The 16,972-nt window shown below is 50.9% G+C and overlaps 2 protein-coding genes across 2 annotated transcripts; both read left to right on the top strand.

Annotated features, from left to right (window-relative positions):
• Window positions 1-4,141: 4,141 nt before the first annotated feature.
• KLK9 (kallikrein related peptidase 9) lies at window positions 4,142-9,615 on the top strand (the record flags this gene model as incomplete). The annotated part of the gene is made up of 5 exons (XM_079800639.1): window positions 4,142-4,253; window positions 4,430-4,586; window positions 6,701-6,966; window positions 8,988-9,124; window positions 9,463-9,615. 5 exons carry the CDS (start codon window positions 4,142-4,144, stop codon window positions 9,613-9,615), a joined length of 825 nt encoding a protein of 274 aa, XP_079656765.1.
• Window positions 9,616-10,863: 1,248 nt separating this feature from the next.
• Window positions 10,864-16,264, top strand: KLK8 (kallikrein related peptidase 8). The gene is made up of 6 exons (XM_079800625.1): window positions 10,864-10,911; window positions 11,326-11,409; window positions 11,866-12,025; window positions 12,231-12,490; window positions 14,015-14,148; window positions 16,077-16,264. The coding sequence occupies exons 2-6, from the start codon at window positions 11,334-11,336 to the stop codon at window positions 16,236-16,238; spliced, it is 792 nt and encodes a 263-aa protein (XP_079656751.1). The 5' UTR covers window positions 10,864-10,911; window positions 11,326-11,333; the 3' UTR covers window positions 16,239-16,264.
• The last annotated feature ends 708 nt before the right edge of the window (window positions 16,265-16,972 follow it).

Raw genomic sequence — 16,972 nt, 5'->3', positions numbered from 1 at the left:
TCCTGTGCCACGAGTGGGACTGGGGAGGTGGGCGGGATGATACTGAGTCCAGGCCAAGCTAACAAATGGTCTTGCATCTCCACTTAGCCTGGTGTTTGGAGCGGAAACGCCATCTGACCCTATGAGCAACAGGAATTTTCCATCCAGCACAGGTGGTCCTTGTGTGCCCATTCAAACACCGATTTGTTGAGCATTTATTGGGTGGCAGGCTGGGAACATGGCGGTGACCACACGGTCTCTGCCCCCACGGACGACGGGTGCACAGCCCCTTGCATGGACTCCTCCTCGCTCCCATGGGCACACCCAGGAAATGATAATGAAGCATCAGCTGCGTTTGTTATGGGAGGATCAGAAGCAAAGTGGGCGGGGACTTGAAAACTTGATTCATTTTTAAAGGCAATTCACCCGTTTCTTTAGTCATGTCTCAAGAGTTTATGGAACCTTGTCCTACATCAGTTCCTAGGGATGACTGGGCCCTACCCTCAAGGAGTTGCTACTCAGGTCAGGGAGACAGGCAAATCTTACATTCTTGGCATGCAGGTGCCCTCCTCAGAGAGGCCCTCCAGGATTGCCCTGGCGAAAGGGGTTCCCCCCCAAGTCACCAATCTATTGCTTTATTTATTTATTTATTTATTTATTTATTTATTTATTTATTTTTGGAGCACTTGTTATAGCAGAAACTATCTCATTTATTTGTTTACTCCCTAATGATCTGTCCCCTTCCTCCTCCCACCCAGTCCATGAGGGTAGAGAGTCTGATTTATTCACTGTGTTTTTCTAAGCACCTAGTACAGTACCTGGTATACAGAAGCCACTCAATACATTTTAAAAAATATATTTTTATTGATTTTAGAGAGGAAAGGACAAAGAGAGAGAGAGAGAGAGAGAGAGAGAGAGAGAGAGAGAGAGAGAAACATCAAGGATGATAGAGAAACATTGATAGGCTGCCTCCTGCACACTCTGCACTAGGTATCTAGCCTGCAACCCGGGCATGTGACCTGACCGGAATTGAACCATGACCTCCTGGTTCATGGGTTGATGCTCAACCACTGAGCGGCACCGGCCAGGCAATACACTGTTGAAATAATAATAACATAAATCGATCAATGCTGGAAGAGAAAAAGGTACAGTGTGCCCCGAGGAGGGGCCAAGGTCTCTTCTGTTTTTTAAAAAATGTATTGTTATTGATTTCAGAGAGGAAGGGAGAAGGAGAGACTGATAGAAACATCAATGATGAGAATCATTAATTGGCTGACTCTTGCCCGCCCCCTAATGGGGATCAAGCCTGCAACCTGGGCATGTGCCCCAACCAGGAATCAAACCGTGACCTTCTGGTTCATAGGTCAACGCTCAACCACTGAGCAACATCGGCCAGGCAATGACTCATATATATGTATACTAGAGGCCAGATGCACGAAATTCATGCAAGAGTAGGCCTTCCTTCCCCCGGCTGCCAGCACCGGCTTCCCTCTGGCATCCGGGACCCAGGCTTCCTCGCAGCCCCGGCTTCGTCCAGAAGGACGTCCAGTCTAATTAGCATATTATGCTTTTATTACTATAGATAATTGATTTTAGAGAGGAAGGGAGAGGGAGAGAGAGATAGAAATATCAATGATCCGAATCATTGATCAGCTGCTTCCTGCACACATCCTACTGGGGATGGAGCCCACAACGTGGGCATGTGCCCTGACCAGGAATTGAACCATGACCTCCTGGTTCCTAGGTTGATGCTCAACCACTGAGCCACGCTGGCCAGGTGGCAAGGTCTCTTCTTAAAGGAGTCAGGGATGTCTTCTCAGATGAGGAGGCATTGCACGGGTTGTTGTTTTCTTTAATCCTCACTCTAGGGTATGTTTTTACTGATTTTAGAGAGAGAGGAAGGGAGAGAAGTATTGATGTGAGAGAGAAACATCAATTAGTTGCCTCCTCTAAAGGCCCCGACCTGGGATTGAACTCAAAACCCAACCATGTGTCCAGACTGGGAATTGAACAGGCAACCTTTTGCTGTATGGGATGAAGCGGCTAGGGCTGCATGGGGTTTGAAAGGATAAGGAGGAGTTCACCATCTCTAGAAGGAAATGTATTCCTATCACTTATTGTGTGACATTGACCACATTTCTTGACGGCTCTACCTTAATTCCCATCCCCACTTCCTGTGACATTGAGATGAAAAAGACTCTTGTGAGAAGTAAAGGAGATAGTAGTATACATGCAATGCTTACCTAACTGCCAGGAACAGAGTAAACAGTCCATAAAGGCAGCTGTCAAGACGTTCTTAAAGCAGTTAGTACGACTCTTAGCACATAGTGGGTATTCAGGCACGTAGTGGGTATTCAGTCCTTGGTCTCAAAACCTGCTCGTCTGGAGAGGGAGTTAAGACAACTGCAGTTCTGGGAGCAGGGCAGGGCTCTGTAGGAGACGGACAGACATAGGTGGGTAATACGCACAATGTGCCAGACACTGTCCTCACACGTGTGAATCAATCCCCGTACGACCTTGGCGGAGAGAGGTCCAGGGACCTGCTCAAGTTCACACACCTCATGATTGCCAGCACTGAGATTCGGATGCAGGTTGTCCAGGTCCAGAATTCATGCTCCAGACTGTGACGTCCTTGTGAGGATGCAGTCAAAGGGAGCCCAGACGAGGAAAAGATGGACTCTGCCTGTGCGGTGGGGGTTCAGGATCTGAAAAAGGGGCCGATGCACAAATGAAAACACTAGACAAGAAATATGAATTTAGAAGGCATGGGGGGGCCACATGGAGACCTCTCTCCTGGAGAGGCACACCGAAACCTGGCCTTATCCGCTTTTTATTTAATTTTAGATACACATCTTGCCCTCAGTAAAGCACAGCAAACAGGTAGCAGACAGACCGTCTCTAAGGTCAATAAAGATCAGTAAGACTCAGTAAACATTTACTTTGAGGCTATTAGATCCAGAAACTGCTTTGAGCCGCCACTATCTCAACAGAACAATGGTGCTTGGTGTTAGCCCTGCTAACACCCAAGGTCCATCAGCCTTCTGCCTTCCTTGATGCACTCTGGTGATAGTATGGGCAGTGGGTGGCTTCCCGCATGCCTGGAGAAATCACAGAGGACTCCCTGAAGGAGGTGGTATTTAGGTTGGGTCTTGAAGGATGAGTAGGAGTTCACTAGGAAAAGAAGGATATTGAGAAAGACATTCACTCATTCAATTAACATATCCTGAAACCTCCCAGGAACTGAGCCTGAACTGGGCGATTCTGGGGAAACAGAGATTAATCAGACCTGGGCTTGGCCCTTCCTGGGCTGCCCATCAGATGATGAAGGAGAGGAAGAGAAGTAGCAAGAATGGGGTGATGGGAAGGACAACAGAGGGGAGGATATGGATGAGGAAAAAAAAAGACAAGAGAATGTTCTCTGCACTTAGCCAGGATCTGGTGACAATAGGAGAAAGGGAAAGTGCTGGTTCCAAGCAGATGGGCCACCCGGGGGCCTTGTGGTGTGAGGATGTGAGGAAGGGAGCAAGTGTGTGTCAATCCAGTTGGGACCGTATTTCTCAAACATCTTTGTGGTCTCTGCTTCTTTCAGTCTGAGTCAGTCTCTCTCTCTCTCTCTCTCTCTCTGTCTCTCTCTCTCTCTCTCTCTCTCTCTCTCTCTCTCTCTCTCAGGATCTTTCTGTGTCTCTCTCTCCCTCTCCCTATGATTTCTTTCTCTGTCCCCACCTCAGCCACATCCCGTCTCCTGTGTGGCTTCTTGCCTCTGAGTCCTGGTTCTTCTCCCACCTGCAGCCTGATTTCTGTGCAGTGCTCCTGGTCATTGGTCATTCAAGACTCCAGAACCCGCCTTAGGGATCTTCCTCCTCACCCTCTTCCTCCTTCAGGCCACTGACTATCCTGCATGCAGATCCTGTACCTGGAGGTCATGGGGAACGAGGGCTCCCCCTCTTTGGAGACGCCCAGGAGGATTCTATGTCCTAGGCCCCCTTCCTTCCCCATGTAGTCAAGCCCCGACCCAGCAGGCAGTCAGCTCTTTCTAACAGGGGATCCCCCTGCCCGGCCTCCTTCTCAAGGCATCCAGTCCAGGCCCCAGGGCTTCCTCCTCCCCCAGTGACATTTCCCAACCCCAATTAATCACAGGGTGGCCCCAGGGAGGAGGAAGGCGATGGCATGGCTTACCATAAAGAAGCAGGGACAGCAGAGCCAGACGCCAGGACCCAGGCACCCAGAGGTCATGAAGCTGGGATTTGTCTGTGCTCTGCTTTCTCTCCTGGCAGGTGAGGCTCCTGCCATCCAGCCTGTCTATCCCGCTGACCCTCTAGGGCCCCAGCAGCCTCCACGTTGCCCTGCACACCCCCAGCCTTCTGTGCCTGCCCTCTAGGCGTCCCTGCTTCTCTCCCCAGCCCTTCTATCTTGCTCTTCATTGACCCCTCTGCCTCCCATCTGCTCACAGGGAACAGCTGGGCAGACACCAGAGCCATTGGGGCTCAGGAATGCCACCCCAACTCGCAGCCCTGGCAGGCAGGCCTCTTCTTCTTCACTCACCTATTCTGCGGGGCGACCCTCATCAGTGACCGCTGGCTGCTCACAGCTGCCCACTGCTACAAGCCGTGAGTGACCGCTCTGGGGAGGAGGCTATGTGTGAGGAAAGAGTGAGGTGGACAAAGGCTCTGATAGAGGAGGGAGGGAGCGGTGGGCAAGAAGGACTGAGCCTCTATTTCTCTTCTCAGAAGTTCAACTCAAAATTACAAAGTTGTCAACATTTCCTCATTCTAGAGTTTTAAATAATCTGGTTCTAAGGGTCTAGGATTGGAAATTTACACTCTTTGAATCTTTGACTCTGGCCCAGGGTAGTCCAGAACCGTAGACTCCTAAGATCTCAGATCCACGGGATTCTACAGGAGCCTGAGAGAATTCTAGAATCTTAGAAGTCCAGAACAGTGCTGCCAATGAAATATAACACTAGCCATTTAAGTTTCACATTTCCAGTAGACACGCTGCAAAAGTAAAAGAAAAACAAGATTTCATTTTAATAATGGATTTAACTTTAAATATTATTTTAACATGTAATCAATGTTTAAATGTCTAAAAAAATGTCATCATTTATCCTTTTTTGTGTGTAAGCCTTTGAAACCGGATGTGGATTTCACATGTATGACACATCTCAATCGGAGCTAGTTGTACTGGATAGAGCAATATTAAAATCTTAGATTCAGCGTATTCTGTCCGGATTCGTCAACTATAAGTGCTCATAGTCCTAGAATACTGTGATTTGTAACATCCAGAATCTTGAACTAAGAAAGTTCTAGAAGGTTCTATTCATAAACATCTAGAATTTGTTGGACTTAATATAGCAGAATGCTATGATTCCAGATTCTTAAAATCCCCACACTTTTCATTCAGATAATTCTAGGGTCTCCAACTATTTTAACCCTAGATTTTCAAATTTCCAAAACTATAGCTTCATAGAATTCTGGAATGATAACCATCTTGTGCGATTGCTTCAAAATATTAGAATGTTAGGCTTGTTATGTCCTAGATTTAATTCTGATAATTTTTAAAAACTAGAATATTTGATCTAGAGAAATCTAGAACAGTGCAATTTGGGATTCATGACATTCTAGAACTTGAGCCTCATAGAAATCTAGAATTTCTGGATTCCTAGAGTGTTAGAATCCTAGAGTCCTACAGTTTTAGATTCTGAGCATTCTAATAGAATCACACAGACTCTACCTGGGGCAGAAATCCTGTTTGCATATCTCTGGAATGGAGCTGTCCACTCTGTCCTGATGTTCTTCAGGAATGAAGCACAGGTGTTGTTTACAGGATGCGACGTGGGAATTTCCCATCATGCATTGCTCCAGGATGGGGCCTCTTTCAGTTCAAGGTCTGTACACCAGGCTAGAGTTCAGCTCCAAGCATAGAGAAGGAAATGCAACGAGAGATGGAGGTGGAAGGGCTTAAGGGGCAAGTATGAGGCTGAGTGGGGAAAGGGCTGGCTGTGGAGGCAATACAGTGACGGAGAGACACAGAGACAGAAATAACCTCACACTCCTCAAACCCAGAGTTCTCAGTGATTAGCTTGGCCCCGCCTGTGAGAGGTCAGAGGTTGTGCAATGGAATGGATAGGTAGACCCCCAGAAAGTCCTCAGCTGACCAGGCCATGGACCCAGAGCAGAACAAGTACACTAGAAGCACCGTGAGAAGGCTTGAGGTTACACCTCAGGGGGAAATGGATTGGAGGGTCAGCGATATGACAGATAGGAAAAGCCCGAGGCCACAGATGACTCCAAAGTTGGGGATTTTCCATATCCTACCAACCTCCTGCAAACACACTGGAAGGCACAAACAGCCACTCCTCACAGAAGCCACCAAACCTGCGGGGGCAGGGGTGGGGCTGTTTCTGGGTTGTAGGCGGAGCCCCCATGTGCTTACCTAGTTCCAGGGGACATGGGTCACCAGCAAGGCACCAGGTGGGGCAATGAAGAAGGCGGATCCGTTGGCGTGGACCTTGGAAAGGGTGTGAGCTTTGGAGGAGAGTGACAAATGCACAGGCAGACAAAGGGCTTGAGAGGCCCAGAGAGGGTGTGTGCCTTGCTTAAAAATCACACAGTACGCTGGGGTCGCACACATGACGGGGACCCAGAGAGGCTATGTAGCTTGTGGAGAGCCACGTAACACCGTGGTGGACACGCATTCTGACCCCTGAGGCCTGTCCCAGCAGGTATCTGTGGGTCCGCCTCGGGGAGCACCACCTCTGGAAATGGGAGGGCCCAGAGCAGCTGTTCCGGGTCACGGACTTCTTCCCTCACCCTGGGTTCAACCAGGACCTTCGAGCCCAAGACCACAATAACGACATCATGCTGATCCGCCTGCCCAGGAAGGCACGCCTGGGACCTGCCGTGCAGCCCCTCAACATCAGCCAGACCTGCGTCTCCCCAGGCACCCAGTGCCTCATCTCAGGCTGGGGGGCCGTGTCCAGCCCCATAGGTACAGCCTTGACCATGAAACACTCCCTTACGTCTCACGCTGAGAATCTAAATCCCTCCTCCTTCTCTGTCTCTGCCTTTCATGTCTATCCTCTATCTATTGATCTATCTATCTCTCCACTCATATGTTCCAGCAAATCTAAGATGCTATAAATTATAAGGTGCATCACGATTTCACCTCATATTATTTATTATCATACTAGAGGCCCCATGCACGAAGATTCATACAAGAATAGGCCTTCCTTCCCCTGGCTGCCAGCACCCAGGACCTGGGCCTTCACTCTGGCCTCTGCCTTCCACCATCGCTCCAGCACGAAGCCACCTTCTGCCTTCGTGCACTGCCCAGAGGCCCAGAACAGCTGGCTGCCGCCATATTTGTCGTGTCAATTTGCATATTCCCTCCTTATTGGCTGTGGGGCGCCACCATCTTTGTCGCGACGTGACGGTCAATTTGCATATTCCATCTTTATTAGATAGGGTTATTGAGAATAGGGGGATGTCCCATTGACCCTTGTGAGATATAATTTACTGGAAGACACCTCCTGATTTCAGGGTGTTTAATTGTGCAAATACATGTATCTTAGAATCCAAATAAGGCCTTCTATTCTCAGAGTCAGAAATCAAAGACCTATTAGCCAGATTTGGCTTCCCATGTTAGTGCTGGTTTTCCAAGTGTCTTGAAAAAATCATGTCTGAATTTGTTGCTGCCAACATCTGAAACCTGGGAGCTTCTACATAACAGTCAAGGTTCTTACTCACATTCCCACAAGAGCTACCAATATTGGATAGAGTGCAGGAGGCCCCCTGCAGGCCAAACCACAGCAGTCTCCGCCCCACTCCTGTTTACCCACCAAGCCCCTGGATGCATCTGAGTTTGCATCCATGTCTATAATTTTTGCACATCATATACATGGGCATATGCATATTTATAGCCATGTCTATCTCTATATGCGGTAACGCCCTCTTTCACTACCTCGTATCTCTACATCTTTATCTCTGTATCAATGACCGTCTCCCTATAAATGTCTCCTCCTCTTTAACTCACAGCCTTCTCACCGGATATCGCTGGGCCCATTTCTATTACTCCATGGCCTCCTCTAAGAATTTCTTTCCCCTTAAGAGGTTTCTAGCTCCTGGCATGGTCTCTATATTTTCTATGTAAATTATATATGTGCCTCTTCTTGTCTCTCGCCTCTCTGTGTCTTTTTTCTTCTTCTCTGCATCTTTCTGTTTCTCTTTCTCCCTTTTCCCTTCTTCATATACATCTATTTCCCTTCTATGCTATGATTCTGTCTCTTTGTCACTGTCTTTGTTTCTATCTTGGAGAATCTTATGCTGTGGTTCCAAGGATCCTCCTTAAGACATGGGGGGTGAGGGGGAGAGTCCAGCCCGTGCTTTAGTAGTTGACCATCGACCTATGCACCAGGAGGTCACGGTTGGATTCCTGGTCAGGGCACGTGCCCAGGTTGTGGGCTCAATCCCCAGTAGGGGGCGTGCAGGAGGCAGCCAGTCAATGATTCTCATCATTGATGTTTCTATCTCTTCCTCTGTGAAATCAATAAGAATATATATTCTTTTTTAAAAAATATGTTTTATTGATTTTTTACAGAGAGGAAGGGAGAGGGATAGAAAGCTAGAAACATCGATGAGAGAGAAACATCGATCAGCTGCCTCATGCACACCCCCCACTGGGGATGTGCCCGCAACCAAGGTACATGCCCTTGACCAGAATCGAACCTGGGACCTTTCATTCCACAGGCCGACGCTCTATCCACTGAGCCAAACCGGTTTCGGCTTGAATATATATTCTTATTATATATTTTGAAAAAGACATATAGGCCTAACCAGTGGACACAGACAACAGGAGGGTGAAGGCAGGAGTGGGGGGTTAATGGGAGGATGAGGACACATATGTAAAATCTTAATCAATAAAGAAATTAAAAAAGGAAAAGAAATGGGCAGGGAGGATGCTGAGTGAGATGAGTAAAGCTGCTGATCCTCTGTGACCTCCTTCCCCAACAGTGGAGTACCCACTCACGCTGCAGTGTGCCAACATCAGCATCCTGGAGCCCAGACTCTGCCGGCGGGCATATCCAGGCCAAATCTCCAAGCGCATGCTCTGTGCAGGCCTGTGGGAGGGGGGCCGTGGCTCCTGCCAGGTGAGATCTACTCTGGGGAGGAGGTGGAGGATGGGAATTCTGCTAAGACACTGGGTCCTGGGAGAGGATGGGGCCAGCACCAGGATTTCTGGATCTAAACAAGGGGGGAGTTGGGGGTCTGAGCTCCCAGTCCTGGGGGCAGAGGGTGCTAGGGGCCCAGAATGCTAGGTCCAAGGGAGGGGTGAAGGCTGTGAGCTTTTACTCCTGGGTCTGAGGGAGGAGGGCCTGGAGAGCTGGATGTCTGGGTGTCAGGGGAGTAGAAACTGGGGGGGTCTGTGTAATGGCATACTAGTAATGAGACTGGCCTAACAGTTTCTCTGCTCTTCTCCCGCGCACAGGGCGACTCTGGGGGCCCGCTGGTTTGCCATGGGACTCTGGCTGGTGTGGTGTCTGGGGGCTCTGAGCCCTGCTCCCGACCCCGGCGCCCCGCTGTCTACAGTAGCGTTTGCCACTACGTGAACTGGATCAGAAAGACGATGAAGGAATACTGAGCCCTCGCGCCTAGGATGTCCAGAGGAGGAGGGGGCGCAGGATATGGGGGTCCAGCCTCAGGGGTCTGCACCCGTGCCCTCAGCTGTCCTGGAGAAGCCTTCTGGTTACTTAGGCTCCGCCCCTTCGGGATGGAGCAGGAAGACCCATCCATCCTCCTGGTTCCAGCTCTAAGACTTCAGCAAGAACTACCACCCTGTGGAACAGCATCACCTGGTGGCTCAACCCCAGGCTGGCAATTCACCAAATAGCTCCGCCCCTCGGAACTTTGCCCAATGAGAGGTCTCCGCTGGACTCCAGCCCATGTGGCCCCGCCTCCTTTGTCAGAGTCCCCGCCCCCCATGACGTCAGGGTTGCTAGTGCTTTCCCCCATTGGCGAGCAGGAAGGGGTCTGGCCCCGCCCCTCGCAGGCCTGCTTTAGGCCTTGTCCTGGGTTTGAATCCTGCCCTGGACCTTCTGGGAGGAGTTGAGGGGAGGGTCTGGATTTCTTCAGATCCAATGGATGGTTTTGCAATAAAGGCATGGAGCCCTTTCTGCTTTCTGCTTGGGTCCTGGGATGGAGGAAGGGCAACGGATGGGCGGTGGAGGGCCGATAGGGAACGTCACCGCATTAAAATTTCCCCTGAGCCCTCAGTCGGTCCTGCCTGAAGTCTGTCCCCATCAGCCCTATTGCAGCAAGCCGCCTGGGTTCTGTCAGGCTGGTCCCATCGCCCCCAGGGGAAGGGGAAACCAGGTCAGGGTGCCTCCCAAACCTGCCTGCCCAGAACCCGCCCTCTCAGGGGACAGAGGGCGGGGCTGATCCACCCTCAGGTGTCCCAACCAAGAAGACTCGCCTTTCTTCTATTGGGGGTTACTGGCAGCAGCCCCCCTGTCCTCCATCAGTCCCAAAGTCCGGGCCCCAAGCCCTCTCATCCTTGTATGCAGGAGTCCAGACATCCTCCCCCTCCTCATTCAGACCCAGGAAGCTAAGGCCCAGGATTCAACGCCCCCAGCCCCGGCCTCTTCCAGACCTAGACAGATGTCTGAGCCCCAGTCCTTTTTGTGTCAGACCCAGGAGTCACAGCACCGAGCTGCTCTCCCTTGCCTCTGAACCCCAAGAATCCAGCCCCTCCTCCCTCAAGAATTTCCCGGTAGCCCCTCAGCCCCTCAGCCCCTCCTCACTCCAGCCCAGGGGTGCTCTGCCAGCTCAGGGCGGGAGGAGGCGGAGCAGGAGGCGGGGATTCCCAGTTAAAAGGCTCCAGATCCCCGAACCAGGCAGAGAGCTGAGCTACTGGGGCCTCTTCCTTTGGTCAGAATCAGTAGGTGACCCCGCCCCCTGGCCTCTGTAAATTCTCAGAGGCTGGCATCTGGACCCTCCTTCAGACCCAGGACTTTAACCTGAGATCCCGTTTTTCCTTCCGGACCTGGGAATCTGAGCCCCAGCCTCCTCTTCCCCGAGATTAGGAGGGGTCCGGGATACTAACCAGGGCTCCCTTCTCCCTGGGAACCTGAAAATCCAGACCCCCAGCTCCCTCTCTCCTCAGATTCAGGAATCTGGGGCCCCACCCCCTTCTAACTAAGACCCAGGAATCTGGGTCCCAGCCCCTTCCTCCCGCAGGACCCAGAAGAACAGCTCTGGATGCTCTGATCCCCTGGACCCCCAATCCCACGACCCTCCTAGGATTTCAGGCTCCCCCCTCCTCCTCTCTCAGCCCATGCTCTCCCTCCCCCAGGCCTCAGCATGGGTCGCCCACCGCCTGCTGCTGCCGCCGTGTGCACCTGGATGTTCCTGCTCTTGCTGCTGGAAGTCTGTGCAAGTGAGTGTGAGCCTGTGTGCACGCCGTGGTCGCGGTGTGGGTGCCTGTGGCGGGGTGAGGGATGTGTGAAGTGTGTGATTGCATGTGGGGGCTTCTGGGGCTGGCGTTGGTGGGGGTGAGTGGAGCCACGGCTCTCTGGTGACAGCGGGTCGAAGTGTGTCAGGGGATGCTGCAAATTTACACGAGCACACCAAGCTTGCCGGCTGCTTGCCTAGGAGAGAAGACACACATGGGAGTGTAGGAGCATGTGGAAAGCATGCTTGGGTGTGTGACTCTGTGTGATGGATGACTCACGGAGTTCAGCGAGTGTACGTGTGAATGTGTGTGGCGGCATGTGCAAGCCAGGAGCCCCACACAGGAGGGTGTGTGGACACATGCGGGAGGCAGGCAGAGAACTTGGGGTGTGTCCCTTTGAATCCACTCTCCTGCTCTCCTCCCTCGTCCCCCCTTCTGCAGGACACTGGAGGGCAGAGGAGAACAAGGTGCTGGGGGGCCAGCCGTGCAAGTCCAATTCGCAGCCTTGGCAGACAGCCTTGTTCCAGGGGGACCAGCTGCTCTGCGGGGGTGTCCTCATCGATTACAACTGGGTCCTCACGGCAGCCCATTGTAAAAAACCGTGAGTGGATGCCTGGGGCAGAGGTGGGCTGGGCCTGGTGAAAGAGGGGGCTGGGTTTTACCTTGGGAAAGAGAGAGCTGGGTCCCAGGCCTCTAAGAGAGAGAGAGAGAGGTCTGAGAGAAGAGGGAGCTGCGAGCCTGGACTCCTGGGTCTGAGGGGACTGTAATGAGGGGGCTGCATCCCAAACTAATACCCATCATTCCAGGAGGTACACAGTCCGCTTGGGAGAGCACAACCTGAAGAATAAGAGTGGGTCGGGGCAGGAAAGGGCTGTGGCCCAGTCCATCCCACATCCCTGCTTCAGTGGCGACAGTGAGGACCACAACCACGACCTGATGCTCCTTCGACTACGTGACCCAGCATCCAGAGGGTCCTCCGTGAAGCCCATCAACCTGACAGATCACTGCCCTCGAGTTGGCCAGAAGTGCACCATCTCAGGCTGGGGCACTGTTACCAGCCCCCAAGGTAGTTGGAGTGAAGGAGGAGCTGGTTTTCCCAGTGGACCCCAAGCCATTGGCAAAACTTTACCCCTGCAAGGACATAAGGAAGGGACTGTGACTGTGGGGTTGCAATTCACACGTGGTCCATGTGAGGAACACTGAAGGCCAGAATATTAATAGGAATGATGGGAGAAAGAAAGCAAAGTAACACATTGTTAAGCAGGGTTCAAAAATATGAATGGATGGGTGAATGAATCCCTCCTTTATGGTGGAGAGTAACGTGTTATGGGATCTTTGTTGGGTAGGATTTTATATAATCTCATTCGTAGACCTGGGATATAAAGGATTTGCAGTGGCCCAAGAAAGCAGATTTCTCAGCCCCTTTTCCCTCTTGAACCCAAGAATACTGGCCCAGGCTCTCAGCCTCACTTTCCTCACTTGCAAAATGAGGAAAACTAATGGATAGACTTTTAAGCTCCATAAGGGCTCATGTTATATCTTTTTAAAAATTTTTATATATTTTATTGAATTTTTACAGAGGGGAATGGAGAAGGATAGAGTTAGAAACATCGATGAGAGAGAAACATCGATCAGCTGCCTCCTGCACACTCCCTACTGGGTATGTGCCCACAACCAAGGTACATGCTTTTGACCGGAATCGAACCTGGGACCCTTGAGTCTGTAGGTCAACGCTCCATCCACTGAGCCAAACTGGTTAGGGCTATATCTATTTTTTTCATTGGGCATTCCTGATGCTCAGGATGCTCAATGCGTATTTGTTGGATGATCACGTGGATAAGTGAAAAAAGGAATAAATGAATCCATCCCTCCTTCCAAAAGCCATTGTGAAGGTTAAATGAGATGTGAGCATATAGCTTCCGGCTGGTAGAGGTGCCCACGTTTCCCGACTCAAGTCTACTGCTCAAAGGCTAATAAAAAGGATGAATTTCACTTACAGTCATTAAAATTCAAACACTTCCTTGTGAGGATCTGACAGGCCCCACATGCTGTACGGGATGAGTCCCTTTCCTTATAGAGTTGCATGCCAGGTGGGGGGAAATAGACAATAAACATATAACATGAAATATGAGAGAGAGTTGTGGGTTATATAATGAAAGACCCTGGATGGATCAGGAGTGATAGAGGTGTGGTGTTTTCATTAAGATGGTCAGAGAAGGCTTCGAGGAGGAGGAGGTGACAATTGGAAGAAGTAGAATTCAGCTGAGATTGAGAACCTGGTGGCCTGGGGGTGGGAAGACTGGAGGAAGTGGGACAGATATGTCACAAGAGGGCACCTCCAAACCCTCCAGTCTCCTGACTCTTAATTTGAAAATGACTCAAGGCAAGAAAGAAAAGATAGGATCCATTGGTCCCACGCTAGGGCCGTGGCTCTGTTTAAGGTGGTGAGAAAAGGTGAGCCACGAGGAATGTGCCAGGAACCAACCCCCACCCTGTAGAGCTGTGGATGCAGAGAGGAAAGGTTAGATCCAGACAGGGATGGAGGGCAAGGGTTGCTCTCTCTGGGAACTTACACCCTGTACTCCCTCAGGGAACTTTCCGGATGACCTCAACTGCGCAGAAGTCCAAATCGTGTCCCAGAAGCGGTGTGAAGACGCCTACCCTGGGAAAGTCACCGAGGCAATGACCTGTGCAGGTGACAGCAGTGGGGCTGACTCATGCCAGGTGAGTGACTTCCTAATCAGCCAATCGAAATCCCTTCTGAATTAGCCAACCCGAAAACCCCGTTCTTCCCTCCCCTTTCCCCCCCTGCTAGAGGCTGGAGGCACTGCAGTGGGGTGACCCCACAGGGTTAGCACTCAGAGAAGTTCCCATCTCTCTGAAGTGGGAAGAAGGTTCAGAGAAGGCCACAGTCTTCCTGCAGGTCATACAGCGCAGGGATCAGAAGCGTTGAGTAGTCGCTGTCGTTTTTATGGAAACACCTGTCTGCGGGATGAGGTTCAGGGAGGGGAGAGGTAAAGGGAGTGGGGAGGAACGTCCAACTGCCTAAGCCAGCAGGTGGACATCCCCCGAGAGGTCCCAGACTGCGAGAGGATGTTTCCATGAAGGAGAGAGTCGGAGGCTACAGGGCACACAAGGCTTCCGTTCCCTTTCTGTGTGTTCGTTCCTGATGTTTCTGAGAACTCTGCCATCCACCAGCTAGTCAGCCACTTTGATTTGGCACCTGACTCAGTTTCCTAGCACAGCTGCCTGCTCCTGTGATTGGTTTCGTGGGGGAGCAATGCTCTCTTCTCAGTTGTCCAGGGAATGGTGCCATGGATTACAGTGCTCCTTCCAAGACGCCCCACCCCCAAGATGACGAGTCTTGGGATTTGCCATAGATATAACTCTCTCTTTTCCATTGGCTGCAACTCCAGTCTTCAGGGCTCTTCCTGGCCTTGTCCCCTGCATGGAAACCCCGCCCCTTTGCCAATGATTGGACCCTGAAAATGATGCTCCACTGCGTTCTTCCCCATTGGCTGGGAACACAGTCATTCCATCAGGGATCCTACCTGAAATCAGTTTCTCTGGATGGTTCCTAGAGATGATGGTTTCTCCCCACAGAGACGCCTACAATTATTGGCATAGGTTGGAGCACGTGTGTGTGTGTGTGTGTGTGTGTGTGTGTGTGTGTGTGTGTGTGTATACAAGAACCCTGCTCTTTCTCCTGCTTGGTAACTGGATTCAATGATCTGTTCACCAAAAGCCAGGAATGGAGGCCACATCAGCTCAGTCCCTGATGTTTTCTCTTTAGATTGGACTCTTCAGAGCACTCTCTTCTCTCATTGGCCAGGGTTTCCGTCACCACCCTTAGACAATTTGTCTGGTCCCTTGTATGTGGAAGACCCCACCCTACTCTCCTAACCTCTTGCTCACCCTAGCCTGCAGACCCTGAGCAATGGATGAATGATTACTCTGACACACATTTCTGTGAAAGAGAGGGCTAAGGGACTGCCTGGCTAAAGGAACCAGACAGCTCCATTCACCTGCCTTCTTAGGCTTTTATTGTAGCAACAGCTTGAACTAAAATCAACCTCTAGATACTATTAGCAGGGTAAGTATCCTTGAGGAAACACATGTATCTGTAGTGTCTTTCAAACAAGGACGTTTTGAAGTCTAAACATAAAGATTCCAGTAAAACACCCGGGGGCTCAGACTTGTTTGGAAAAGTCAAGGCTGGGTCTACCGCCTTCAGCAAGGTTCTGCTAGAGCTGTGGTTGGCAAACTGCGGCTCTCGAGGCACATGTGGCTCTTTGGCCCCTTGAGTGAGGCTCTTCCACAAAATACCATGGCCTGGGCGAGTCTATTTTGAAGAAGTGGCGTTAGAAGAAGTTTAAGTTTAAAAATTTGGCTCTCAAAAGAAATTTCCATTGTTGTCCTGTTGACTAATGAGTTTGCCAACCACTGCCCTAGAGGCCTCCGACCTTCCAGAGAATCCTCCTTACAGACTTTCCAACCAAGTCCCGTGCTTCCCTACATCAGCCAACAGTTGGAACCAGGGGACAATGCTCTTGTCCCCAATGGCTGGGGGGCCAATCATTTGGCAGAGCGGGTGCTAAATGCTGGGTACAGCTGGGTATCTTCGGCGAAACTCTCCCCCTACCCCCCTCCAGGGCGATTCCGGGGGCCCATTGGTGTGTGATGGAGTTCTCCAAGGGATCACATCCTGGGGATCGGACCCCTGTGGGCAGTCCCAGAGGCCTGGTGTCTACACCAACCTCTGTCGCTACCTCGACTGGATCAAGAAGACCATGGGCAGCAGGAGCTCAGCCTAGGACAAGCTTTGGATCCCCCTCAATAAACCAAAAACCATGGCCTGGCTCTTTGCCTGTCTTGCTTTGGCCCTGCTGGGAGTGTGGAGGACAGGATCTGCGCCCTATGGGAAGCTAGACAGGAGGTCTAGAGAGACCAGGACCCCATGGCCACTCTAGCCACCACCACTGCCTGAAGGGACCCCATTTTCCTGGAAAGACTTGGAGGAAGGGGAGGTTAATTTCAGGGGACAGAAGACATGTAAAAATATTTTTTAAATATAATTCTTTAGTGTTGAAAGTATTACATGTGTCCCCTTTCCCCCCCCCCATTACCCTCTCCAGCCAACCACCACCCCTCACCCCCCACCCCAGTCCCTCGCCACCCCACTATCTGTGGCCATGGGCCATGAATATATGCATACAAGGTTCTTGATTGATTACTTCACACCCACCCACCCTCCCCCACCTTCCCTCTGAGATTCTGCACTCTGTTCCATGCTTCTGTGTCTCTGGATCCACTCCATTCATCAGTTTACTTTGTTACTTAGATTCCACATATGAATGAGATCATGTGATCCTTATCTTTCTCTGACAAAGACATGTAAGAATTTTCTAATATCCAATGGCATGGCCTGTCAAAGACAGACTTGAAAGGGTTTATGCTTCCTTTTCCTGAGCAGCTAACGTGTTTTTACCTGTTGAGGAGAGATATGCAAAGTAGGGTGCAAGAAGTATGTTGACAGCTTAAACATGCA

The sequence above is a fragment of the Cnephaeus nilssonii genome (genome assembly GCF_951640355.1).
Source record: "Cnephaeus nilssonii genome assembly, chromosome: 20".
Classification (NCBI taxonomy): domain Eukaryota; kingdom Metazoa; phylum Chordata; class Mammalia; order Chiroptera; family Vespertilionidae; genus Cnephaeus; species Cnephaeus nilssonii.
The sequence above is the reverse complement of the archived record's forward strand: the minus strand, read 5'-3'. Positions and strand labels throughout refer to the sequence as shown.